Raw genomic sequence first — 26,823 nt, 5'->3', positions numbered from 1 at the left:
GGAAAACAAGTATCCCTTTACAAAGGGGGCAGAGACCACATTATTTGTTAACATACCGCGCTTGAAGGGCAGGGAGAGGCCCCTGCTGCCAAAGAATGCTTATAGTAGACCATTAGGATAGAGATCACAAAAGCATACTGAACAGGATGAGAAAAATACAGTATGATTCATGGCTTTTTTTTTTAAAGCACTTAGTATACTTAAGATAAAATGCCTACAGCCGTTGCATCTTTTCTCATCCCCTGCAAAGCTTTTTATTTAAAGTCAGACCCAGCCAACTGATGGTAACTACGCCTTGGAGCTGGCAGCTTGTTACGTCAGAGCACTGAGTATTTTTGCACAGTGGAATTGCATAGTTTTGGTGTGGGTTTTTTTGTTCTGTTTTTCTTTTTACAATAAGATTTTTTTTTTTAAAGACATTTAAAAAAAATAAGAAAGTACTGTCTCAGCATGAAAAGCTCCTTATGGACCTAAGGGGCTTTCTTTGGATCCTACCAATTTAAATGGGAAAAAAATTTCTCAGACACCTGACAGCAATGCTTTCAGTTTCCTTCTATCAAATTACATGGTTAAGGATTTACTCCTAGGAACTATAAGCATATATAAACATTATTTATTCATTGACAGGTCTACCATTTTACACAGACCTTTCATTCCAAGTCACTCACGCTTCAGTAGATCTAAATGAGTGGATGCAATTCAAGTCACATGGACAAATACAGCAAGCACTGCAGATGTAGATTTAAAAATATATCTAATTCCAACAGGCCAAAAGCCAGCAAGTTTTTTCTTCCCCTCTTATTGCCTTGGCTGAGCTCAAAAATGAGACATGATTGCGCTGTAGTTTTAATCACTATTAAAATTTTTTATGTTAGAAAATCAGATATGCAAAAGTTATTAACAACTCCTTGAATAAACTTTCAAAATTTTCAGAATTTTTTCATGAAAGGTCATTTCCCTGGCTTCTTTCAGGGATGTTTTACACCACCATATGTTTTTGCTTGTATTTCTGCCTATGGGAAAATACACTCCCTCAGAATCACCACGTTCCCTCAAAAGCTAGCTGACAAGTCTCCCTTAAAACACAAAGGCAATGCAAATTAGCTCATCAGTCTGTGTTTGAAGGGAAAATGACACCATAATTTCATAAAATCCAGACATCACTCTGGATTCACCAAGAACATTATTTAAGTCGCTACTCCACTAGCCACACAAAGAACACATGTTGGATGAACAACAAAGCCCAAGGCATACCCACAGGTTAAACTTCCACCACTGAAATGGTTTCCCATTCCTTGAAAAAAATGCATCCAAGTTACAAGAACCAATGTGAGGCCCACTCAGCCATGCCTACTGTGAAGGCAGGGGAGGAAAACCTGACAGCTGGAAATGGCAGCTGGTTTGACTCCTTGTCCCAACTGCCCCATCCAATTCAGCACTCCTTGTTACATCCGCTCTACCCATTCTGCTCTGATAAGTTTCATTTGGAAGCAAGAATTTCACAGCCACTACTTCAGGCCCAAAATACCTTAATTCTTTGTTAAAGGCAGCTTCTATCAAAGTGGGAGCTGCAGGACTGTCCCAGCAGCCATGCTTGTGCTGGCAGCCCCGAGGGCCTCACTCTGTGCACATCACTTGGTGCATGTTTTCACACACAGGCTTAACCCTAGGGGGCCAAACAAATGCATTAATATTGCCCAAATACCTAGTGCATTATACATGCAAAACACTTCCATCATTCTGAGCTTTAATACTCTATTCAGCCATAAAATTGTCCTTTCTGCTGGAAGAACATGACAGATGAATTTATTTCATTCATGACCTTAGAATGAAACGATACTTAATGAACTGTGGATTATATATTCAATCCTCTATCAACAATATAAGGGAAGTTTCAGTGTACTGCAAATTTAAATGCAATATAAATACAAGTGACTTATACTGAGCATAATTTAATGATTCTGGGGGGAAGAGACATCAACTGGAACCTTTGGCAAGTCCCTCCCATTAATGTTTGCCATGGGTGTTGAACAGAGGCAGAAGTCAACTAAGATCAATCCACAGCAAAACAAACAAGAGCCAGAAAAGCAGTGTGGACAACAGGAGGTACCTAGCCCAATGCACAAAATCAGAAAGAGACTAAAAAGCAGAAGAAATGCTGTGAAGGCTGACTTAGCCATGCAGGGACTGTATCAGGTCACTACAGGTTTATTAGTCTGAGCAGGGCAGTGTGAGCCACCATCAACAGAAGAGATGCTTTGTTCTGCTCTTGGCTTCTCCCCTCTGACATCTTGAGCCCCTTGCAGATTCACAACCTCTCATCACTCAGGTAACACCCCTGAGATGCACTGGTTCTTAATTAATTTAAGCAAGATTTCCAACACAAGCATACTGTCTCTGCACTGGGTAATTAGCCAGAAAAGTTTTAATTGTAACAACACACATCAAGATAAATCCAGAATGTTCCCAACCCAATCTTGTGCAGCTCTGCAGAAACAGTAACTTCTTTCTGAAGGAATCAAATGCAACCATACAAATACTTCCAGCTTCCACTGAAATGTGTGCTTTTTCTCCATGTATCTCCTCAGAACAGTACTTGCTTTGTCTCCCACCAAGACCTGAAGAGCAAGAGGTCGCAGCAGTCAAATCCCATCATTTATTTCCCAAGCTAACTTATCTCGAGCGAGAACCCCAGGGCTCCAGAAGAGTTTTTCCAAAAGAACAGCTAAATCCTTCCCCCAGTGTCTCCTCTCTCTGAAAAGCCAGAATTTGTCGGATGGGGATTCAGTACTTTTATTTTGACAGAGCAATTAATAAAAAGCAGCAACATCTGCCTACCCAGCCCTCAGGAGTCTGACAACATCCTCCAAAACAAATACTGGAACTAGCCGGCCAAAAACTCAGAAATCTTTCAAGAACCAAGTGAGTTCAGATTCAACTTACAGGTTTTGAGTTGAACTTTCCTTGTAGATGAATCAGCCCTACACTCAAGAGATATTTTAATCATTCAGAGTGGAGGAGTGACAGTGAGGGCCTCCTCCCCAACCCTGGCAGCACAGACTGCACATGAATATGATCACAGGGGAAGGGCATGGCCAACACCAGTGCTGTCATTATTTCAGTTTCTTCTGCACTTCAAACAAGTGGTGGGATGTTACTGCTGAGAGCAAGAACTTGCAAGGCCAGAAACAGTGGATTTCCCCTGAAAATGCAATTCATCTTCTTCCAAGCTGAACATACTGAAGAAGCTGGGTTTGAAAATGCAGTTAAGGACTACTAAGTTCAGAACAGCTCTGCTAATTTTTAGTTTTGCCATCAAAGTAACAAGAAGAGTATCACTGCAGGTATCAGCTAGTCTTTAGTTATGAAACAGAGCTTGTTATTAAATCACTGTCTCTTGTTTTCCTGATGGGGTTAGAAATGGAGAAAGATCTGTACCAATTTTTAAATCCTTGCTCCAAGCTTTCAGGCACACAAGGGTCTGATTAGCCTTCAATTCCACACACTCTCCTTCACACCCCTTTCTCATTTCTCTTTCAGTACATGCACATATCTTAATATGTCCTGAGCTCAGGGAAGTCTGAGCTCAGCAGTCCTTGTTCCTTAGGAAGCACAGGGCTCTCTTACTGCACAGCTTTTGTACAGCCTCTATCACCAACACACGCACTGAAAAATCTCTCCTCAGGACACTTTCTGCTCTCCTCACAGAAGAGACACACACAAAAAAATGAAGTCAGACAGATGCATAAACAGTGCAGCCTATCTAAACCTTCAGGCATACTCACTCTCACCTCACCAAAAACTTGCTTGTTATGAATGCTCATGGCATGGGAGCAAGGTATATTTTCTTGGAATACCAAGAAAACAAAACTAAAAAAGATCCCTCTAGGTATTGTTTCACTCACTTAACACTTTCCAGCCCTCCCCATTTCAAGGTATCTATTTTTGAATGTCTTCTAAGCATGTTATGGCAGTGAATATTTTCAGGAGGAGACTGAGAAGGAGAAGAGAAACAAAAATTACTGCGCAGATCAAGTGGAATGAAAATAAATAATGAAGAGAATCCTTACTTCAAACACAATACACCCTCTAAAAAGGGTTCAAGAATTGTTCACATTTACATATTATACTAAATTCCAGAAGTATACTTGCAAGTTTATTTCATAGCTTCATATATCTACTGAGATCATCACAATATTAACGGAGAGGAAGAGATTTCATAAAACAAATGCTAGTGTAAAAACATTTCTTTAGTTTCAGGCTGTGTTACAAAACCTCATGCTTGTTTTTCAATACTTAGGATTCGCTAAAGCAGTTTTGTTTCTGTGCTGGCACCAGTACTTCAGTGGATGAAGTGAAAGAGTTGCATGATGAATAATAATGAAACCCCTCAAGCCAGAATTCTTTGTGTATGGATTTTTTTTAAACTGCTTTTGTGATTAAAAGTGAGGACTATTAACATGCCACAGACAACTCCACATCCTCTGACTATTTTAAAAGGTTTAGAAATACTGAATTCATCCTGCTACATGAACTGAACACCAGAGTTCACATCACCATGTGAGCAGGAAGCAGAATCAGTCTGTACAAAGGAGCACACTTGTTTGTTTCTACTGCTAAGCTTTTTCTACTACTTGGCTAATACTTTTTATGCTATGCTTTGCAGCATATGTAAGGGAGTGGGGTAGAAGAGAGGACGTTTATTCAAAGCAGATACAGCAAGCCAAATAAAATCTGAATGCACTTCAGTCTCCTACTAGACACAAAACTAGGAGACAACAGGCAAGTAAGACAGGCTCTGTAAATGCCAAAGTTGGTAGATGCCACAGTAGCTTTCTGACACAATTTATTAAAAATTACTAATATTATATTTGAAGCACAGATTTGGCAGAGGACATGCAACAGGCAGTATATGGCACAGGAGGCAACCTCTAAATCCAAACATATAATTTCTGCCCACTGTTGAGAGTGCTGGCTGCAGTCTACCAGACACCCACTGAGCCTAAGTGAATTTTTTCTGATGTATTGTGCAGAGACACTCGGATGAACAGTGCTTTGTTACACCCATAACCAGCCCTACTACATAGAGGAAAAAATAAAGCAGTGTGCATTTTCTCAATCCTGTGCTCAGAAGAGACAAACAGACACATGAGCTATAGTTATCAACCTCACTTGACAGTTGCTGGTTTGGCTCAATGAGGCTTACAAGGATTATGATAAACTGAAGCAGCAGCCATTTGGCCCCTGGTCACCTCCCAAAATATTCTGTAAGATGATACACACAAACAGCAGAAGTCACATTATAGCTGCATTTACTTTTTTTTTTTTTTAATCATTCAAAGCAGCCTACAACACCAGCAATTGTTACTCACATGGGTGGCTTTTCATATAGATAAACACTCTCATTCATAAACCCTGCCTTGGGTCTCAAGGTTCACTTCATTCTCCTTCTTCCATTAAAACTTGCTTCCTTTACTGGCACTCTTCCCAGCTATATTACTTCCCTGCACAGCCATGCAGTGCTTGGCTTCAATAATATCCCAGACTGAAGCTGTACCCCCACCAATCTCAATCCTTTCCCTTAGAGCCTCAGGGTGTTCCAGAACTGAAGTTTATTGTCATCAGGAACTCAAGCCACTGTTAGGTGTTGTCACAAGCAGACCTTGGGAACCTGCAGGAGTGAGGCAGCAGAACACACTACCACATCCACCTCAAGGCCTCTGCTTAAGGCATCTGGGCTGGGGAAAGCTGTTATTTCAAGGAGGTGAGCTGGCAGTATAAGAATGTAGAAACAGCTAAAGGAGCTAGCTCAGATACAACAGCTAATTTTGGCAACATTCCAACTAAGGGAAACAACTTTGTGTTTAAAATTTGAGAAGTGGCCTGCATCCAAGATGTTATCAGAACATGAGAAATTTAGCTACACAGCCATGAACTCCAAACACACTGGGAAAGAGGATTTAAGCAAACCTAGAATTAGAAAATAGAATTAAATATGGCAATAAAATAACTTAATGAAAATTCTGAGAGCTATTGGCTGAATTTGTTACCTGATCTAATTTTGAAACAAACACAGAATAACCACCTATGAAAGAGAACACAGCCTTAACTATGAATTTACAGCATATTTCAATATACAGTTACAAGCACACTGCAGACTTGTAGTTCTCATTGTTATGTTCACCAGAGACTAGCAAAAAAAAAAAAAAAAAGATCAGGGGTGTGAAAGTGGGGAAAGTGCCTATGGCTTCATTTGCTGTTTCATTCAGGCTTTGATCACTATGTTTAGCATGTGAAAAATTCCTCAGTGAAATAGTGGTGAACTAAATAATCACAGACTCAACATGCTTGGCTCACCTCTCTAAAGCACACACTGTCAGAAATTTGATTCTTAGTGTATGACAGATTTTGCCTTTATTCATTTCCTTGAAACAAATTTAGAGATGTCACATTCCTTCCATTCTTCACCTATGATTTGAGAAGCTGCCTTGATTTCCTGTTGCAGCTGACACTGCCCTTTAAGTGAATGGGCACATTTGATGCAAACTGCAAAGGCAAAGTCAGTCTTAACACCAACAGTCCAAGAAAATTCATCCTCAGGAAATATCTGTAGCTAGGAAACACTCCTGGATGGTGGAGCCTGAAGTAGGGAAAGCTACTAATGGGGGAGGATAAGTGGTTTATTGAGCAAAGGGAATTAATAGGCAAAATTCTTGTCAGGCTGTTTCCTTGCAGCTCAGAACTAAAGAAAATTTGTAGAGCTCTGCATTTTAAAAACCACAGTCATTCTAACATGCTCCTTAGGACATAAAATACACGAGTCCCTTCACGTACATCTTTGCTAGGTTATATGGAATGGATCCAAATCTACTCAGTGTCTTTGTAGATGACGGTAATATAAATATTGAATGACAAATACAAAACAGAGAAGCATATTAAATCCTGGCTCTAACTGACCTCTCCCTCATATCTTATGACTTGCATGTGACCTTCTTAGAATTTAGCAAAAGCTTGTGCCAAGTTTACAAAAACAGTGCTGCTTGAAGAGTTCAAGACTCTCTCCCTGAGAACCTGGATTTCTTGGTCTGACCAATTCACATATTCACTATTCTTGCCCAAAGACCCCCAGAGAAGTGGGATGATTCTGAACTACCCATATAAACAGCACTTTCATGTTGCTCTGTGGTTTTATAGGAAGGCCTGCCCCAATGGTAACCAACCCTTGACTTGTTTCATTCAGACACTACTAAGTTTATGGCAACAGCCCTCAAAATCTTCCAGCACAAAGCAGCAGTGCCCACCATCCAGTTTAACAGCAGCCAAGAGGCTGGATGTCAGGAATGATTTAAGTTCTATGTTGCAATTTATGAGCTCCACCTGACTGCTGAACAGAGGAGGTAAGAGTCACCATGCTGGCTCCTCTCAGTTTTTGAGACGCACATTCAGAAAAAGGGCATCAAGCTCATAGATATTCTCTTCAGAGCACTGGTAAGGGCACTTGACTGGACAACAGGATGTGCTGGGTCAATTCTTTTGAGTTCTGAATGATTCATGCATTGTTGATTTAAAAGGTTACTGCTCTCAGCTGTCTTCTCATGCCTCTGCCACAGACTAATAAAAAAAGAAAATACGCTGCAGAAGATTAGGACAAAGCTCAGGGAGGCAACTTCTTACACTGTCCCAGCATAAAACAGGAGAGGATGAGTCAGAGCCTGAAGATTCTATAACAGATATTCCAAGCAAGCCAGAATTGGACATTCATCCAAGTCCCTCTGGGAAGGAGAGATAACTGCTTCCTTTTTTCCATCTGCCAGTTCTATTTAAGCTTTACACCAGGAGCAGGCCTGCATTGAAAAATATACATTTATGCAATGCCTAGTAGAAGCCTAAAGAAGCTCAACTGAGAAGAAAGTGTGTGGGGGGAAAACCGTAATTCCCAACTACACAAGACATGTATCAATTACAGTGAGCCTTTCATGCAGGTGAAGGAAAAAAACATTCAGAAATGCTGCAAAAGATGGGCTTCTCCAGGATAAATCTGAACAAGAAGACATCATTCCAGAATCAGTAGTGCTAGGACTGCTTATGAAAGACCTCCTAATTCAGATTTTCACACAAACTATCTTGTTTTATGTAAACTACATAAAAGTAATTTTTTTGAGCTTATTGGAAGATGAGGGAGTTACCAGCTTTAGTAAAAATACAAGAAGTACTTAAAACTATAGCAAGCCAGTCCTGTGCCAGACATGAAGTGACAGGAAGTAGAAACCAGGTACAACAGACCAGAGCCAGGGATCTTCCCTTCAAACTGTTAGAGGAGAACTGTGTCAAGCCATGTCACCCAGCCATGCAGTGTTTCAGGCAGGACTCAATTAATTTAGCCAAGCATTGGCCCAGCTTCACATCCCTCTTCCCAACCATTGTGTATCACTGCAATACCTCAGAGAAACAGACCAACACAATCCATGATTAAGCTGGCAAGGGCCTGCCAAAGGAGCACCAGACATGAGAGCAGGAATTCCTCTGCTGCACAGAAATTCCATGACCCATAGGGCACATGAGCCCCACCTGCCCAATAACTCACTCAATGGGTTAAATCCATCTGCAAACAAGCACTAAAGAATGGAACGTGATGAGGGATCACGTGATGAGGATCCTCATCCCAGAATCCTACAAAAAATAACGGGCAACTGCAGTAGGGTCTGGTATCAGCTGAAAAACATCTTCTGGAAGACTATGTATGCATTTGTTTTAAAAAATGTAAACACAGTCATGAAAGATAGAGTAGCTGTTTGAGTGTGCCTCATGGAGTAAGAGCAATTCCTACCCACAGGTTGGGAAGACATCCCAGGATTACCACTCATGTAGTTGGGATTTTTGTTTGCTTTTCTTTTATGGCCCAGAAAAACAAAGACAGGAAAACAATTATAGGACTAAATGCAAAACTGAGTTGATATGAATGTTTATAAGTGGAAATTCAGAGACTGTAAAGCATCAAGTTTTTCAAAAACAGTATTTGAGAACCAAGGCTCACACAGGGAAAAGGCAGGCTCCCACTGACTAGGAGAAGAAAGAATGATGAAGGAGATCATTTTAGTCAAGCCTTACATCAAAGAAAATAGGTCCATAATGGGATTTTGAGAGGTCATCTGGTCCCACCATTGTTTCAAAGCTGGAAGATCTCTATTATTTAGTTCAGACAGATCATATAGAACCTATTAAAAGCCATCAGCAATAAACATGAAAACAAACAAAATCTACTCCAGTGCTCCAGAACCTTGAGCAGAGATTTTTTCTTCACAGTTAACCTTAACCTCAACTTCCTTCCCCACTGCAATTTGAGTTCACTATTACTTGCAATATCCATACTGGACAGAGAGGCCAGTTCTCCCCCTCTCAAATTTTGGCTTTGGTGGGGGGGTTGTTAGGGGTTTGTCTTGGTTTTATTTTTTTTTATCTAAATATTTATGTCTACTCTCATCCTCTTCTCTAAGCTAAACAATTCTAATATTTCAATCTTTCCTCACTGGTTATGTTCTCCAGACCTCTGATCATTGCTCAGTTCTCCCCTGAATTTGCCTCAATTAACCAAATGAACTTAGTCCTGTCAGGAAACCAGAAACCTTCCAATTTTTCACAGCCTCATGTACCTCTCCATTCTTTATTAGACAACCTAAAAACAGATGCAGCTTTTCCCACTGAATGAATTATACTTGTTGCTTATTTTTATTACCAAGAGTTTATTTTTTCAATAGAAAAATGCTTGGATTAATTCAAGGAAATGACATCAGCTATTCTCACACATCCTCACTTCCTATCTTCCATTTCCCTGTGAAGCACTAATGATCATCCAGAAAAAAAAAAAAAAAAGAAAAAAAAGAAAAAAAAAACCACCAAAACAACAACAACAAAATGCATATGATTCACCCAATCAGTTTTAAAAAAATAATTGGTTCAGGGATATTTGATTTAGGGATACTACATGTCAGCTATAGGGGTGAGGAAGAAAGCCTACAGAGCAATTTTTGCTTTTAGTTTGTATACTACAAATTAAAGAGCATTAGCACCATCATTCAAAAACACCAAGGCTTAAAGATGACAAAAATTTGTGTGAAAGAACAATTAAAGAGACTTACAGGAATAAATCCCACTCACATTCCTGAATGGGTCAGGTACTTCTGAGTAGCTGGGAGTGAGGTCTAGAGATACTTCCTGAAGTACATTATTTGCAATAACAAGACAAATAGCAAATTCCTAACTTATTACTCAAATTGGGAAAAGGGTGAGAGTTATCTCTTAATATAGATGTTATGAACTTGATTGTTCCTTGCTGCTTCTTTCCTCTCCACTCAAAAAAAAAGTCTGGCTTACCAGAATATACATATATACCCAGCCTAGTTCCCTTTTTTTTTTTTTTTTTATGTCTAAGGATTTCCAGAAGAAAGCATTTTAATTTTTACTACATGCTTCTCATTCTGTTTCATTCTACATTTGACCTCTGCAATCTCATAGGAAGTGTCCAAGATAATCAGACAAGCATCTTATGTTCAAGCCTCTCCTTTCAGTTACAGCCTCGTGACAGGAAAAAAAAAACAGAATTCTTAACTCCCTAGGGCAGCCAGACCAATGCAAAATTTTAAGTCTAGAAAGATGCAAAATGGAGTTTAGTGAACCTTTTCTAAACTGAGATTTTAAAAGCTCAGGAAGTACAAAACAAGTACTGTAGAAAGAAAGAAGCACTGGCGATACATTGTTAGGGAAAAAATTAATATGGATTGCCTTGGTGAAGGCATTTTTTCCCCTTAAATACAGGTCAGTATCATGACATTACTCTTTTTACACTAGTGTTTTTTAAACTGGAAGAAGAATCCTATTCATTCTCTCTTCTCCCCTCAAGAAAGTATCTTTGGAATATTAAACAAACCTAGTTAGCAGACAATGAGAAGAGTCAACAGAACATTTATATATGTATGTGTTACCATAATGACTTCTCCACTATTTTGGTCCTGAAAACCTCCTCCTGGTCCAGGTTTACAGTACAGTAGCAATCCCTCATCTTGTTTGGCCCTGGATATGTAGGAAGATTTTTGGCTTCACCTAAAGACAAGAAAGAAAAAAACCAGAAAGGTTACATATTAAAATGTTATCCATAAATCAGTAATCTGTCAACTACTGCAGCGCCAGCAACATGGCTAAAGGAAAGTATTATATTTTCCTTCTCAAATGTGAAGTCTCCATCAAACTTTGCAGCAGTCTCCTGTTTTCAATGCAGCAGGTCCTGATCAGGTTTAGAGCTCAGCTAAGAACTAAGAAAAGTCCATTGCATCCAATTTATTCCCATGTATTTGGATGCAGACTATCTCCTTCCATACAAAGTTTAGGTTTTGATTAATGCTCCCCTAAGATACCAAGAACACAACACAACATAGCAACCAAGCTTTTCAACACAGCCCGGTGATTTTATCCTGAAGTCATTACCAGAACACAGCAAATGAGCTGTGCAGATCACAGCTCCACCACTCACCACGGATGTGGAGATGGAAAACAGTCACTTTAGTTACAGCCAACAGCCTTAGATCACAAGCTGGACTTCAAAGCACTCTGATGGGATAATTAGCACTTGTGAAGCTGCCTAAGGCCCTTGCACAAAGGTACCATGCAAGTCATGAATATTCTTCACAATAAACATTTGTTTCAAAACTACAGCAAGAAGTTAGTACTATAATTAACAACAACAAAAAGGACAGGACCGAGGAACTCAGGCTAACCAAGAGACTACCAAACCCAAGTGTATGAAACAAGAACAAAAACCACAGTTTTCCCCTTTACATATTCATTAACAACCAAAGTCAAGTACTAAACTTCCTTGGCCAACTCATAAAAATCAAAACTCTCCATCAGGAAACTGGACAAAGCCCCTCATCATTTGGCTGAAGTATGTATCACTATGTGGAGGAGTGATTTAAATCTAAAGACAAAACTTAGACTAAGTGTAAGTCTGCAGTGCACATGGTCCTATTTACTGTCACTCTTCCAGTAGCTGGAGATTATTAGCACATAGCATGGGTACTAGGTCATTCTGTCCTGGTAAAAATATAAGGAGTAAGACCAAAACTGCACAGAGCAAGGGAACACAGGCTTGTTTGCCAGTACAGAAGGAAGCTCTAAATGATGGTAACAAATATAACTTTTTATCCAACCCCTGCAGCTCAGCTTAAGTGCACTTTCCTAGACACAGTTCCCCAGTCTCTGGCTCCCAAATAGCTTCATACTAATAACAGAATCACCTTGTTTTTTTCAACTCTGTCTTCAGTACAGACATACTTGTTCCTTTTGGCAGATTTGTCCCATAGCAATCTGATGCATGTGCCTGTAAACACTGAAGACGCACAGCAAGGAAATGCTGAGCCAACCTGCACCCTCAGCTATTAAGGAAAGACATCAAATGACACAGGACTCCACATCTTCCTGCCTATCATCTCCTTCTGGCACACTGTTCACACACTTCTGCTAACTGACCCATGGCATGCCCTTGGAAACATCACACAACGACACTTCTCAAAAATGGCTTGTCCATGTGTGACTGTATGTGCATGTAGTGCATACATATGCGCCATGGTTAGTTTTTTTTCTAAAGCTAACCATGGAGCATATATAGAGGCACTAAAAAGGGACTAGAAAATGTTGCTTCACACATTAATGCCTTGCTTCAGAGTTCTTCTAAATAAGTTTGTTCGCTCAGCTCAGCTGATACAACTTGATAGCGTTCTTCCCACTTCCTTCAGAGTTGCGAGACACTGGATTAAAAAAAGCTGTCTCCACTGTAATTTGAAGGTGTGACTGGAACATCTGCTGGCATGCTCAATGTGGTGTTAAACTAAGCTGAAGTGTTAGCAATAGTTCAACTGCAGCAGCTCTAGACAAAAATATACTGAGGATTATTGATGGCTTGCTCAGTCGGCACTGAAGTCTGTCCTGCCACACTAAACCTCCAAGTTTTATTCTTGTTCAAGCAAGTTACAAATCAAATGCCCTATTCTCACACAGACTGAGGCCTCCAAGCCTGTCTTCTCTGCCCAAGCAAGCAAATTCCTGTTAATTTTTCTCCATTAGAGTCACATGAGAGCAGCCTCTTTCCTGGATAACAGGGTACAGTTCCCCAAAGAGACAGTGTCAACAGGAAGTGTTTCAATAGCAGACTGATAAGGAACTCTTCCTCCAGGGCTGGCACACTGTTCTCACACTTCTTCCAAGAGAAAGACACAACATTTTCAAGCTCAAAATCAAACCAAAACAGTAACACAGCTTCCCTTTTTCTTCACTCTTCCACTTTCTGCTTCAACATTAATGCATTACATGAAACCAAATTCTGTTTTTCATCTTGATTTCCATTTTTTTTCATGTGCACAATATTCACTTAAGCACTTAAAGGTAATAGTTATTTCAAGTACTCTAAGAACCACATTTTGAGAACTCAGTTATTTCTTTCATAAAAGACTTACAATAGGAAAGCCCACAATATTGAAACCTAACTGCAGTGTAAAGGAAGACACCATTTAGCATCACTGGAAAATGGCTGCCTGCATAGTCTGTACAGCAAATTAAAGGTCACCACCGTCACAATGGTACAAAGTACACAGAGGGAAGATAGAGGGAGAAGACATTTTACAGTAATTTCTTTCTTCAAAATGAAAAAGACCCTGGAAAACCATGGAGATTAGAACAATGGATTAACTGACCAACCCAATATATTAATCATGTTACTGACTTGAGTACTTACAAAAAAAAATACTGTTTCTTCCCAACAACGGCAGCAGCCAATGGCTGTTTAGATTCCTCCAGCACTGAGCAGTCGAGAAAGAAAAATTTATCAAGCTTTCAAGCACAGCTAAAGACTCAGCTCTCTAGCCAGACATTTTAAGCCAACAAATGCGCTCTGTTAGAGCTTCAGTTGCTCTTTAGATTCCTCCAAGACAAAAAAGTTCCCTCTGTGACACTCTTTTGCCATCTACAATGAAGCTGAACAATCTGATCAGTATTTTTTTGGATTTGCTACCAGCAAACTGAAAATAAAAGAAAGTCCTTAATACATTATATAGTCATGCACTATTTCCATTTTCTCAAAAAACAGAGCTGATGAGATCATTTATTTTGGGCAAGAATTTAATCACTTAACCTATGTGTGCAGAAGAGACATCTTCATCAAGTGCATTTTCAAAGGCCAACTCCCATGTTTTTTCCTCCCTTCTTCACATGTGTGAAGTACCTGCACAGAGGAGAACTTGGAGAGGGTTTGCAGATGAAAGGTCAACACACTCGCCTTTAAAACCTTTAGTTTTCCACTGCCACTAAGAAGAAATGGAATGTTTCTTAAGATGTCTAAGACCCTGACAATTCAGACTACACAAGCACTTTGTTTTGGAGCATAAGGCCTCCATTTGAAGCCACAGCAGCAGAATAATCTGTTCAAGTTTCCAATAGCTGTTCCCCCTATCCCTGCACTTCCAATGTACATGGTCCTAATTTAACTGTGTGCCGAACTCAATTTAGCACTAAGTACTTAAACCTAGCAAAGCTGATTTCAGCTGTGGAAAAGTTAACATTGGTATTTTAGACAAGTCTTAAAAAAAGACTGTACAATTCTGAATATGTCACTGGCTTGCTATCTTCTCCCCGTTCTCCTCATAGAATTACTACAAGGTTGCTACATTTCAAAAATAGACTACCACAGCAGATAGCTTAGCTTAAGCCAGGCACAGGGAATGCAACAAGCTGGAAGAAGATAAAGGAAAAACTCAAAATTGTATTTATCTTCCTTGTTCTTCCCAATGTTGCATATTGCTGCCCTGCTAAAACACCAGCAACCAAAGGAAAGCAAGTTTAAAGGGCGCTCCTACACATATGGCAAGGAAGGGCGCTGGGAGCATAACTGGTAAGAGCTAAAAAAACTTGGAAAATGCTTCTAGGAATAAGTATATGCATACATTTCCTTAAGGTTTTCCCACTTGAATTTTTTGAAGCATCTAGTATTTTAAATTGAATTTAGATACTTACCATTGTGTCTTCTTTGTTTCTGATATATATTTCCCCAGATGCAACTTTCTGAAAAGCAAAGGCTACATGGCAGCCACATATTGTATCTACCTTTTGCAACAGATTTCCTGCTCTTATGCTGCCAAATATTGGGTCACCAGCACACATCTGCCAATCTGAATGCATGAAGGAAGATTTTGTAATGCATTAACAAATTTAGCTTGCTGCTTTCTAGCAGCAACGTATTTGACCATGATGGCATGACAGAGCCATTTCTCAAACTGTTTCAGAAAACAAACAAGCAAACAGAAACCTACCTCCAAAAAAAAAAATCCAATAAAAGCAGCTGAGCTTTCAGTACCAGAGCATTTGACTTCAGGGAGAATGCTGAAAGACTTAAGTACAGAAACAAAATAGCTAAAATCTGAAAAGGGCATCGTATCCAAACCCACAGCAATCCACTTTGTTTCCACTATATTCAGGAAAATACCCTCCAAAGAAACTTGCAGGGAAGCATTTCAAGAACAAAAGCAGAGCAGCAATGTATGTCAAGAATGAAAAGCTTCTCCTGTTCTCATTTAAGCTCTCTATCTCAACAGAGATGCTGGAAATCTTGAAAAATTATCTCAAGCATTCCTTTCAAGTTTTCTTTCTTCTGAAAAAGCATTATTGCTTGAACACTCACAGATCAAGCAAAAACAGAAAAAAGAAAACGTATGTACACCCAGACCTCTGATGACCACAATTTATGCTTAAAAAGCTACTCATGCACAAAATTCAGCATATATGTAAAATATCAAGATGACAACAAGTTTCTAATTAATACTTCATTGTACTTGAAACGGAAATATAATACCACTCAATGTGGATTAACACACACACAAATAGCTAGAATTTAGTGTCTATGCATTAAATTTAAACTGAACAGAAACAGTTGCATTTATGTTGAATGCTGAGAAAGCAGTTCATTTTCTTGCACACAGAAGATCATCTTTTGGGGATCATCTTAGATGGGGACTAAAGGAGGGATATGACTACAATACCTCAGGAAGAATATACTGAGAAAATAAACCCTTTTATTATTGAAATGGTCACAGTTGAAAAACTTTCATCCACATTAAAAACCAACTTTGTTACTGAACAGCTAATGTGATAATTATATGACATTAATGCAATGTTTGAAAGCAGAATAGATGGTTGCATTTGTATATAATTCCTATATGTAGATATACTGTGGGTACCTCTCAAAAAAGAGAGTTTGAATTAATTTTTGTCAGTCCAAATAGAAAATAGCAATAAAATAAAATTTAAAAGTGAAGTTCCAAAAACCAGTGTACCCAGCATGCAACTATGGAACTATGTAAGCAGCTTAGTGCTCCTTTGTACTTCTGCAGTAAAATCAAAACAACAAACACTTTCTAAGCAATACATGCCAAGTGTCAAAAATGTTCCTTTCTCACCACATCTGTGTATAATTCTCAAAGCCCAAAAATAAGCAAAACACAAAAATCATTTATCTAAAAAGGAAATTAATATATTAATATAATTCTTTCTTTTAAAACAGGTATGGCTTGTAATGCTACTTGTCCAACGATCTCTCTTTGCCTTGACCACTGGCATTTATGTGCACACACATACACACTACTTTCCTTTCATGAGGGGACACATTGCATTAGATTTCTAAACCAGGTCAAAAATAGCCATCTGTGAAGAGATTTTGATGATCTGGAAAATGAGATTTTTAGATGACCTGTTCTTAATCTAAAAGCCCTTGCCTGCCAGCCTCTTTCCACGTGAAATGGTCATCACGTTATCAGGGATGGCATTTCCCCAACAAAACAGCACCGCAGACCAGGCATTAGCAACACCCCCTGAGCAGCTCCATACCACAGCCCCAAAACCACAGCCTTGCTTCAGCAGGCAGCCATCAAGGAAAGCACACGGCATTAATTAAATACTTTTTAGACAAGAGTATCGTGTGGAAACCCTCCTGGCTTCAGGGAAAGAGCATCAACCCCAAATCTTCTGGCATGAAACTGAAGACCAGCACCAGCTGATACCTCTATTCACAGCCTAGTGACAGGAACATTGGCACCTGTTAAAATCCCACCTGCACAACCAACCTCACCAGTACACCCAGAGCCATAGTGCTGAACCACCTCCTTTCCCCCTTAAATTATTAAACTTATACTGGTTAGGAACCTTCCTACAGATCCTTCTCTGAGCTGGAGCCTGCTCTGGCACAGCACACAGGCCTTTCTGACCACTGTAACAATTGCTAAGCCTCATCAGCCACAGCCTGCATGGTGAACACACTCAGACCCGTCACTCAGAATGCCAAGTAGCCACATTCCCTTTTTCCTATACACATGGGATCAGACATTCCAGTTCTCCTTTTGCAGCCCTGAAAGTCCAAAAAACTGTCCACGTATCTTGCTTTATTTTTCTGGGTGTAACAGAAGCAGCTGAGGATATTTTCACTGGAGAGCAATGAGAAGCTGCAGGCTGACAGTCTTACTTTTCTTGTAAGAAGAATGAACAGAGAGAAGGCTCAAAAGATCTTGTCATGATCTTAAGTACTTAAGTGCTTACAGTACCAGGGCTGTTAATCAAATCCCAGGGCTGAGAGGAAAGACGCCTATAAAGCAAGTTTCATGAGAGCTGCCTGCAAAATTAAGATTTTAGTTTGTACAAGAGGAGAAGCATAATTCTCCTCAACTCTTTAGTAACTGGTTGCAATATTGTGGTCAACAGCAGGCATCAGGTTTCTCTAAAGATCCCCTTAGAATAGTAACTTAATCCCACAAAATAAAAAATACACAGTCCAGCTGCTTTTTAACAAGACTGAAGCTATTCTGTGTAAAAGGATACTTTGAAGGTATCCTACTATTTTAAAGTAGAATACTGCCAGGAAAAAGGTGTTCTCAAGGAGTTCACATTTAAATTCAGTTTTCCTGTGGCATTCTGGCGGAAGCCTTAAGGGCTTTGATGTGATTTTTTTTGGTCATATTTCTGCAGAAAAAATTATGAATTAGCTAGACTCTATCTGTGTTAGCACAAAGTTAGACTCAGTTCCACATTTATTATTTTTCAATCCCGTTTGTGTTTTGAAGATGGTACTTTGCATCAGCACATCTCATGCAACTCCTAGCTGCATTTGATAGAGACTTGTGAGGTTTTTCCTACAGTTTCAGAACTGCAGGGACTGGCTACAGGCTGTTCTGTGGCCTTGGAATTGTGACCTTGGTTTAGGTTGTGGCTTGTGCAGTCCTTGGTAGGTTTTCTGGTTTTGTTCCGAGGTGGGGCGTTTGGGAGGGGGAGTTGCTTGGTTTGGTGGTAGTTATTTTTTAAAAATGAATATCAGCCTCCTAAAGTTATGAAAGACCTTCTCTCAGCAAAGTTTAAGTCACTGAACATCTGTTGTGGGAGGCCATGAGGGAGAGATTCAGGCTGCAGGAGGGGCAGAGTAGCTGAGAGGAAGTAACTTTAAACAGACTATTCCATCATGGAGCTGCACTGAGCAAACAGCGAGCAATTTTCACTATTTTTAGAAAAACAGTACAACACAGGAAATACAAGCAAGTGATTTACAACATCAAACAAAGAAATCCAACAAGTGTTCCCTTCTGAGAGCCTCTGTACTTTAGCATACTTTAAGATTGTTGCTCTGTAGTAAGAAACCTAGTCATTGCTAAGGAACGAAAGTACTGTTCTCAAAAACATCAGCATAAGCAAAAAGAAATGTGGAAAAATATTTTTATTTTTATTTATATTATTCACAGACAAAACTAAAAGTCGTATCACAAATGTTTTTTTAAAAAGGACAATTTTTATTTATGTACATCCCATCTTTTAAATTGTAGATCAAAAAGCAACAGCAACAGTGTGGAAAAAAACAACAAAACACAAGCAATGCAAAAGGAGTGATGCCCTCCCTCTTCCAGGACACTAATCACTTCTATCACAACAAGCAACACCAAAAATTTTTAGAGTAAAGTAACATGAAAAGTACAAATCCACCAAAGGCCGCGTTTTGTTTCGATTAAAAGCAAAAGGAGTAACTGCTGAACAGCCAAAGGCTTTACTGGTCCTGTTCAGAAACTGTTTCCTCCAATGATTCTGCTGTTCACAACAGCTCTTGCTTTAGAATTACATATTTCGAAACATCTTCACCAAGCAGTCTCAGGGAATCACGTTTAGATCAGGTTCAGTTTGGTCCTCTGGCTCCACAGTGTTCAAACCAAAACAAAACCTGGCTATTGAGAAACTGGGGGATTTTGACCACAGAAGTTCAAGGCAATCTTGAAAACTATCTAAGATTTAGGAATTAATTGAGAAAAGAGTGTCTTCTTCCACATTCAACATACTCCTCCTATTACAAAATTAATCTTCATGAGGGGAGAACAAGGTATTGATATCTCCTCAACTTGCTTTACTTGAGTCTTTCTTCAAGAACAGTGAAAATAGGTACTTTCCTACAACGAGATCAAATTCTTTTTTCCCATTTAAGTATTCCTCATGTGTTTCTTCACACATGACAAGCATCCTCTGCACTAAGGAACGAGATAAAAGGAAACGCTTTAAGAGAAGTGTGATCATAACCAGTTCTCAGTCTACATGCTTATCAATGGGTTTTGAATGAAAAAGGGAAATCATACTTTTCTAGCCATAGTCTTAAGTGGCTGACAAATGCTATGTTACAAACTCAGCTCTCAGCATTATCAAATCCATCCACAGTATTTGTTTTACTTCAGTAGCTGGGCCTTTATTTGCCTAACACTTTTCCAGTAGAGTAAAACAAAAATACATTTCACTTGGACATTACTAAGGTTGGTGCCTGATATGATTATAGCTGACTTTAAAAAATGTATTTCATTGCTGATTAGCCTGTATTGCACAGATGCATGACAACAATACACAAGAATTTACATCAATTATGCTAATTTCTTGTTGCTAGTTCACAGACCCATTAATGAAGCAAAACCAAAGGCATCTCTCCGTTCAATATCTTAAGGTGCCTAAAAGCATTTGAGCTTGACTATTAAAGCAACCACTTGGCAGCTTGCAGTGCTATGCAGCTGGACTCAAGTCAACATATGGAAGGATACACTGCCACTGATCTAAAAACTCATAGATCTCTTCACAGAAAGCAAGAGGATGAAATGCCTCTGCTCTGAGGTTTGGTGGTAGTTATTGCCTCTGCTCTGAAGCCACACTGCCTTAACTACAGCCACCACACAGCTTGGCCCAACAATGGCTAAAAGTGGCTACTTCCACAACATCCATATACTGACAGACCTGGACCATCATCATCATCCAAGACCCTAAACATTCCATTTACTGTGTCAGCAGGCTTACTAAACAAGTGTCTGTTTTTTCAGAAATCTCATCAGCACGGGATTCTTAGCTCCTTGTCAAAATAAATTTTCACTTCAAAAATACAGATGAAGACAAACTGACCTAAGTATAGGGAGGAAATGACAATTAACTACCACTGCCTTAAGCCTTGGAAAGTTTTCAAATTACAAGCTAAGAGCATGTGAGATTACTTTTAAATTAAGCTGTAAGGATCTACCCACAAACCTAGAGCAGTATAAGGGATTTGCTTGACCAGCAGTGAGAAAAATGAGCTGTAAAAAAACCAAACAAGAATTCCCCCATCCAATTTCCCAGTGTCCCAGGTGGCTGGGGGAAGAATCTCTCATGGAAATAAAGTTCACATGCACAAATACCTAAGTATTTACTTGTTCAGGCTTCATCTGCAGTCAGAGGATCAGGTCCTCATCTCCCAGTACATAAGACCCAAGATACTCATCTCTGCACAAAGTAACTGCCAAAATACACAGGCATGTTGTCTTCCAGGGGAAGCCAATGCAGCAGGATTAAACAAACTTCACAGCAACACAGGTCTGTTCTATTCCAGTGGATATTCTCAGAGAAATAAGAGCAAGACTCAAAATTAAATTTTGGTTGTAGTTAATCACCCAGAGGCTAAGTATCTTCCAAATCTGGCAATGTTTTTGAAGCTGGGTATTCTGTATGAGCTGCTCACCCACACCCACAAAATTCACCCAAAGCTGAATTTTAGTATATCTCTTTAGTCACCTCAGGAATCTGTCTCACACAGAATGAAAGGAAAACCAACAATGTGAACTAGTATATGTAACAATTGTGAGTGTCTGGTACCTGTGAGAATCAGCTGCATATTGGAGACAAAACAAGACCACCACAAAAACCTTCACAAAAAACCCCAAAACACCACATTTTAATTTCTATAGATGATCACATTTTCTCCCACGCTGGTCTGCACCTCCACCTACTTCATGAGCATTTTCCTGTCAAAAAAACATTGTTAACAACTTAAAACATGAAAAATGAAGTTGTTCATAAGAAACAGAATGAAAGTCTAATGTGGAACATAATTCATCTTTCCTTCTATTCAGGTTTTCATCTATAAACTATGACAGAGTTTATAACCATTTATTTCACAACTTCCAGTTCTTTACCATGTCATAACCCTAATTTGCTCTCAAGGCACAAACCAAACATTGATCCTGGGCATATTCATAAGATGCAACACTTTGCACAATTTCGGTGCCTGCATTAACAACTACTGTTGACAGACTCCTATGTAAGAGTATTTGGGCATGAACATAACACATTTTCTGAATCATGATTTGTTGTTCATTGACTAGATATGGAGTTTAGCCAGCTAACAATGGCTAAACTCCATATCTACAGCAACATCTGGGTTATGTGTTTACAACTACACTATATATATTTTCCCCTCTCTTTTCCTACTTCCAATCTGGCCACCACACATTTTTTACATTAATTTGTCTTTCAAACTGCTACTTCCCACAATGAACCAGCACCCCTAAAATCTTCTAGTACCAGCATAAAGAACTTCAAGAGCCTTCATGACAGTGTATTACATAGCAGGGACTAGAAATTGCTACTGTCCTAAAGTTGTTCAAAACCTCCATTAAATCTCAGCTCCATCAGACACTTTCAGTTTCTGCCCCAAATACTAAAGTCTGATTCAGGTACCATGACAGCATGCCATTTATGTTAGCAATTTTGCTATTGCCACTGCTTTCATAAATCTATAGGTTTCATAAAGTTCAAGCTACTACTACATTTGCAATGTTGTTTTTGTTCTTAACAGTATAATGAAAGAAGCCAAGTTTAAGCAAGATGTATTTCAGCACACTGAATTACTTAAAATTCACCTGCCTATAAACAATTCTTTGCTAGTTACTGTGAATCCCAAATTTAGTAGACTATTTTCAGTGGGACTCCAATGATATGTCAGTTACCATGACCATAATATATTTTTCAATATAATGATGCTGCTGAACCCAAACTGCAAGCAGTGGGAGAGCACGGAAGGGGTGAGCAGGCAACAACCTGTGGTGCCATTTATTTTTTAAACAGGATTTCAAACAGTGACTAATCTGATTGCCCAGAGAAGGGGAACATCGCATGAATCCTGGCCTGAGGAACAGACCTAACGAAGAAAGCATGACTCATTGTGCAGGCAGTGTGATAAAAACCAAATGCTTGATCTTCCAACTTCAGTAACTATGGGAAGAGAAAACACATTTATTTCTTCACTCCTCAGCACTGAGTATAGGTAACACAGGCACAACTGCAGAAAAACAAGCAAGAATCTGGATATAGTCATTTATTTACAAGCAATGATCAAAACTACAGACTTCAGAAGTTTGTGCAGCTCTGTGCTCTAAAAACACAGCACTTGATATAAGCAGTTAAGATTCTGAAGAAACATCTGAGCCAAAATTACAATATTCCCTTGCAATTTCCACAAACATCCATATTATTCAAATTTGTATTTACAGGGAAATGTATAACTTTTCATGAACTGTCTGCAATCCTGTTGGGTTTTTATGCAAAGTATAAAGTGGGTATTAAAAATGGAAAGTGACCTACTTTCCTTTTCTAAATTATGCAAAGTGTTAATATAATGAAACTCAATTGATGTTGGTTTTCCTTCAGTCTTCTGGTTTCAGTTTACAAGTTAGTCATATCAGCTGCAGAAAACAGGGTACAGTCACACTGATTGTGAAGTATTCATGAAGTGTTAAATATTTTGCATACTTATTACTAGTGAAAAAGCAGAAATAATTTGTCAATGCAGAAGGAATTCAAAAACATGAACGAGAGGAGTATCTGGCAACCGCTCCAAAACACATTCACAAATGTTATTGTTATACACATCTTCAGTTTCATCATTCTAACACAGCACATACCTGCTCTCACTTTGCCTCAGTAGCAGAGGTCCAGCAGTAATGAGAGCTGCACCAACAAAGAAGACATTCTCTTTCTTAAAATGCTTAAGCCTACACAAATATTCATGTATGATAAGGGAGGGTAAAGGACATTTGACAGGATGGAAGTATAAGGACACAGCATTCCTAAGCATAATGCAATACAAAAGATATACTGTAGTGTCAATCTTAGTTTAGAAGTCTCATTCTGAAAACTTTGCCAATTTAACCAAGATCCAACTGCACAGTCTTTGAGCCAACACAGCTAGCTGGTGACAGTGGCTTGCTTTCATGACACACAGCTGGAGAAGGCACTGCAACCAAGCTTATTCTTCAGTCCAACAACCAAAAAGGACAACACACATTTAAGTAAACTTAAACTCACAGTTTTGAATCACAGTTATGTGGTGCAACTACTCAGTCGTCAAAAGCCCAAAATACACAAAACCTTGGTTAACTCTGTCATCAGCACTTTACAGAACACATCAAGCAGGCAAAAAGTGATAATGTACCCACACACATCATCTTACAGTTCATCTTTTTCAGAGCCCAACAGAAGTGAGAAAATCATGTTTTTCTTTCTGATACAGTATGTACTAGTTTTATCTCAAACTCAAAAAACAGAAAGCAATAAATCCTTTCATATTTATTGTGGGTCACATGAAGCTGTGTTATCACATGCAGCCAGTGTCAATAGATACCTAAAGGTCAAACTACACATGTGCAATATCAAGTTGTCTTGAAATAAACTTCTCAAACCCCTGTGTAAATTCATAGCTTGCAAAAGAACATGAGACTGGAGTCAGGGAATACTTCTGATAATCAAGTGTAAAATGAAGTTGATTTCTGGATTATATCACACACTTTCACAGACTGTAAGGAAGTTCTTCACAGACATTTACAATAACCAGATGCAAAAGTTAAACACGTAAACAGACGTGCCCATCCAAGGACTATTTGTTGGATAAAAATATTCCCTTTTTTTACCTTTTAGGGTAGAACACAATTTACATAGAGTAGATGGACACAAATCCATGGGCACGCTGCAGTCACAACTTTTAATGCTGTAGGATGGGGATGAATACAGTGGAGATTTGGCTACCAAAACAAACTAATGCTTCTTTGCAGAGATCACCTGAGAATGGAAAGTCATTCATTCAGCCTCAGTTAACCCCTTGCTCATTTCATGTGATTTCAAAAGTGGCCCATTTATTTTTACACAGCAATACCACACAACAGAGCTGCTCTGTGCAGGAAGGCTCCATCCCCATGCAAGAAGTTGGCTCTTTTGGTTGAACCCCTGGATTCCATCCTGCTTCTGCTGCAGACTCCATCTCTGACTGTGCACAGCAAGTCACACAGCAAACTTCCATGGTCAAACTCCATCCCTCTCAGTACTTCATAATCAAAATGCAACTTCAGACCCCTCAGATGAGGCTGCATGGGAGCAATGCATTACAGTCCTTGCTAATGCAACTGCATGAGGGACTGCAGCTTCTGCATCTGAGGGCCAGCAAAGCCATGCCAGCCTGACCCACCTACCTTACACCAAAGGGCTCTCCTGTGCAGCATGTCAAAATCAAGACCTTGGTCTAGGAAGCCTCTTGTCTGCTGTCATAACAGCACAAGGGTGGAAATCAAACACAAAGGAGAATTTACCAACACAGAGCTGGAGAAGACAAAGCACCTGGTCCTTTTAACAAGCAGGTAAGACAAACAGCTCCCAGTAAGCAGGAGAGGAAATATCTCACTGTTAGCAGTGTGGAATTCCAGGAGTGCTGTCACATCCCTACAGAGAAAAAAATGGCCCCCAAGGGCTTTACTATAGAAAGAACACTAATTTAGGCAGGAAAAAGGTAATATAACCTTTGTTGCAGAGCAACCTGGCGGAAAAATGCCTTGTGACAGATTACTTTCATAGGAAAGACACTCTTCATGGGAAGCTGCCTGAGGTACTCCATACCAAAACAGAAGGGCAGAGGAACTCCCAAGTGGAGAGAGGGTACCTACACACAACAGAAGCACAGAGTAACACAGAGATAAACCCAACAACAGTTTCCACTAAGGCAAAGTTCACCTCTGCATACTCCAGCACCATTACATCTGAAATAACCATGCCATAACCACAGCATAACCATGCTGCTGCCAGCTATGGACTTAAGGGATCCAAAGAAAGACACTTTCTCCTCATCTTCCCAAGATGAACCATTTGTGAATTAGAATGTTAAGATGTGCGGTCAAAGCAGATCTTTGCTATACTGAAGATTTTTGACTTGTGGGGGTTTCTGCACCAGAAACTAGTTGTTTCTTATTTCCAGTTCTAACTTGTTCTGAAATGAATATATTTGTGTTATAAATTCAGAAGTGAGGCAGTGGTATACCTGCAAGCAGGAAAACAAATGCACATTTGCTATTCAACCAAAGAAACTGCCCCTAAAGCTTAGCAGAAATATCAGTCTTTAAAGGAAACATCTACATAGGTAACAATACTCTAGGTCACTGTTATTTGGTTATTTCTTAGGAATTCTTCTAGTTATCACTCAAAGCTTCTCTCCTTTGAAAGGCAGATAGATTTCTGTACTAACATGTTCTTAGCATACATAAGATATTCCTCCAGAGAAACAGCAACACTGTTTAATAGCATAATTTGGGTAGGAAAGCGCGAAGGAAGTATAACTCATTTTCAATTGAATTGCAAGTCAGTGTCTTCCTTTCCTGTACTGCAACACACTCATCCTGTGTCAGAAGAGTTACAAGGGGGTTTTAGGCTGGGAGCAGCAATGTCCTCACCTGTTTCAGTAACACTGCAGCTCCACAGCCATTTGAAGCCACCGCAGGCCAGGTGACTGCTCACTGCCCATCCGGCCCCACGTGGTGCAAAGACACAGGTTCACATGGCACACAAACCCATCAAGCAGAACAGACCACATCAGCTCAGAACAGCTCTTGTGCAGCCATTAGCTCTGACACGGTAGAGGCTCCTGATGGATCCACACCACAGCCTTTGGCCTTGGTGCAAGAAATGGGGCAGCAATGAGGGTGAAAGGGACAGGGCTTGTGCAATGCATAGCACTGGACACATATTTCATACAGGTTTATGGGATGTCAGCTCCTGGAAGATCTGAGGCTGCAATCTCAAGCACTTGAACTACAGGCTCATTTTCACAGCTACTCTTGCTGGGGTTTGTTCTATAATGCCACTGACCTAAAGACTCAAGCAAATGCAAAAGTCTCTGACAAAAAGATTCTGGTTAACTTATGGGAAGATCCAGTCCAATTCATCATCATTCTCCATTCAACTCTATATTCCCTGACCACCACTTAATGCTCTCTGCTGATCAGCCTCTCCACTCTTTTTACTGATGGCCCTTTGAAAAAAGGGCCATTGAAAAAAAAACTACTAATCCAGCAAAGTCTTCCAGACCTAACAAAGTCTTTCTATCAAAATCAAAGGGAAATCAGTGAAGAAAGCCAATCTACGTAAACCAGTACCAAATCT

At 39.5% G+C, this 26,823-nt stretch overlaps 1 protein-coding gene across 2 annotated transcripts in view; it reads right to left on the bottom strand.

Moving 5' to 3' along the window:
* Positions 1-26,823, bottom strand: part of RASA3 (RAS p21 protein activator 3) — a 129,130-nt gene that overhangs the window by 79,678 nt on the left and 22,629 nt on the right. For both annotated transcript variants that reach the window (XM_058821936.1, XM_058821943.1), the window contains exon 2: positions 10,980-11,097. In XM_058821936.1, coding sequence (XP_058677919.1) covers positions 10,980-11,097 — 118 coding nt within the window. The remainder of the gene's footprint in view (positions 1-10,979; positions 11,098-26,823) is intronic.

Source organism: Ammospiza caudacuta, chromosome 2 (assembly GCF_027887145.1).
Source record: "Ammospiza caudacuta isolate bAmmCau1 chromosome 2, bAmmCau1.pri, whole genome shotgun sequence".
Lineage (NCBI taxonomy): Eukaryota > Metazoa > Chordata > Aves > Passeriformes > Passerellidae > Ammospiza > Ammospiza caudacuta.
This window is presented reverse-complemented; position numbering and strand designations above follow the sequence as displayed.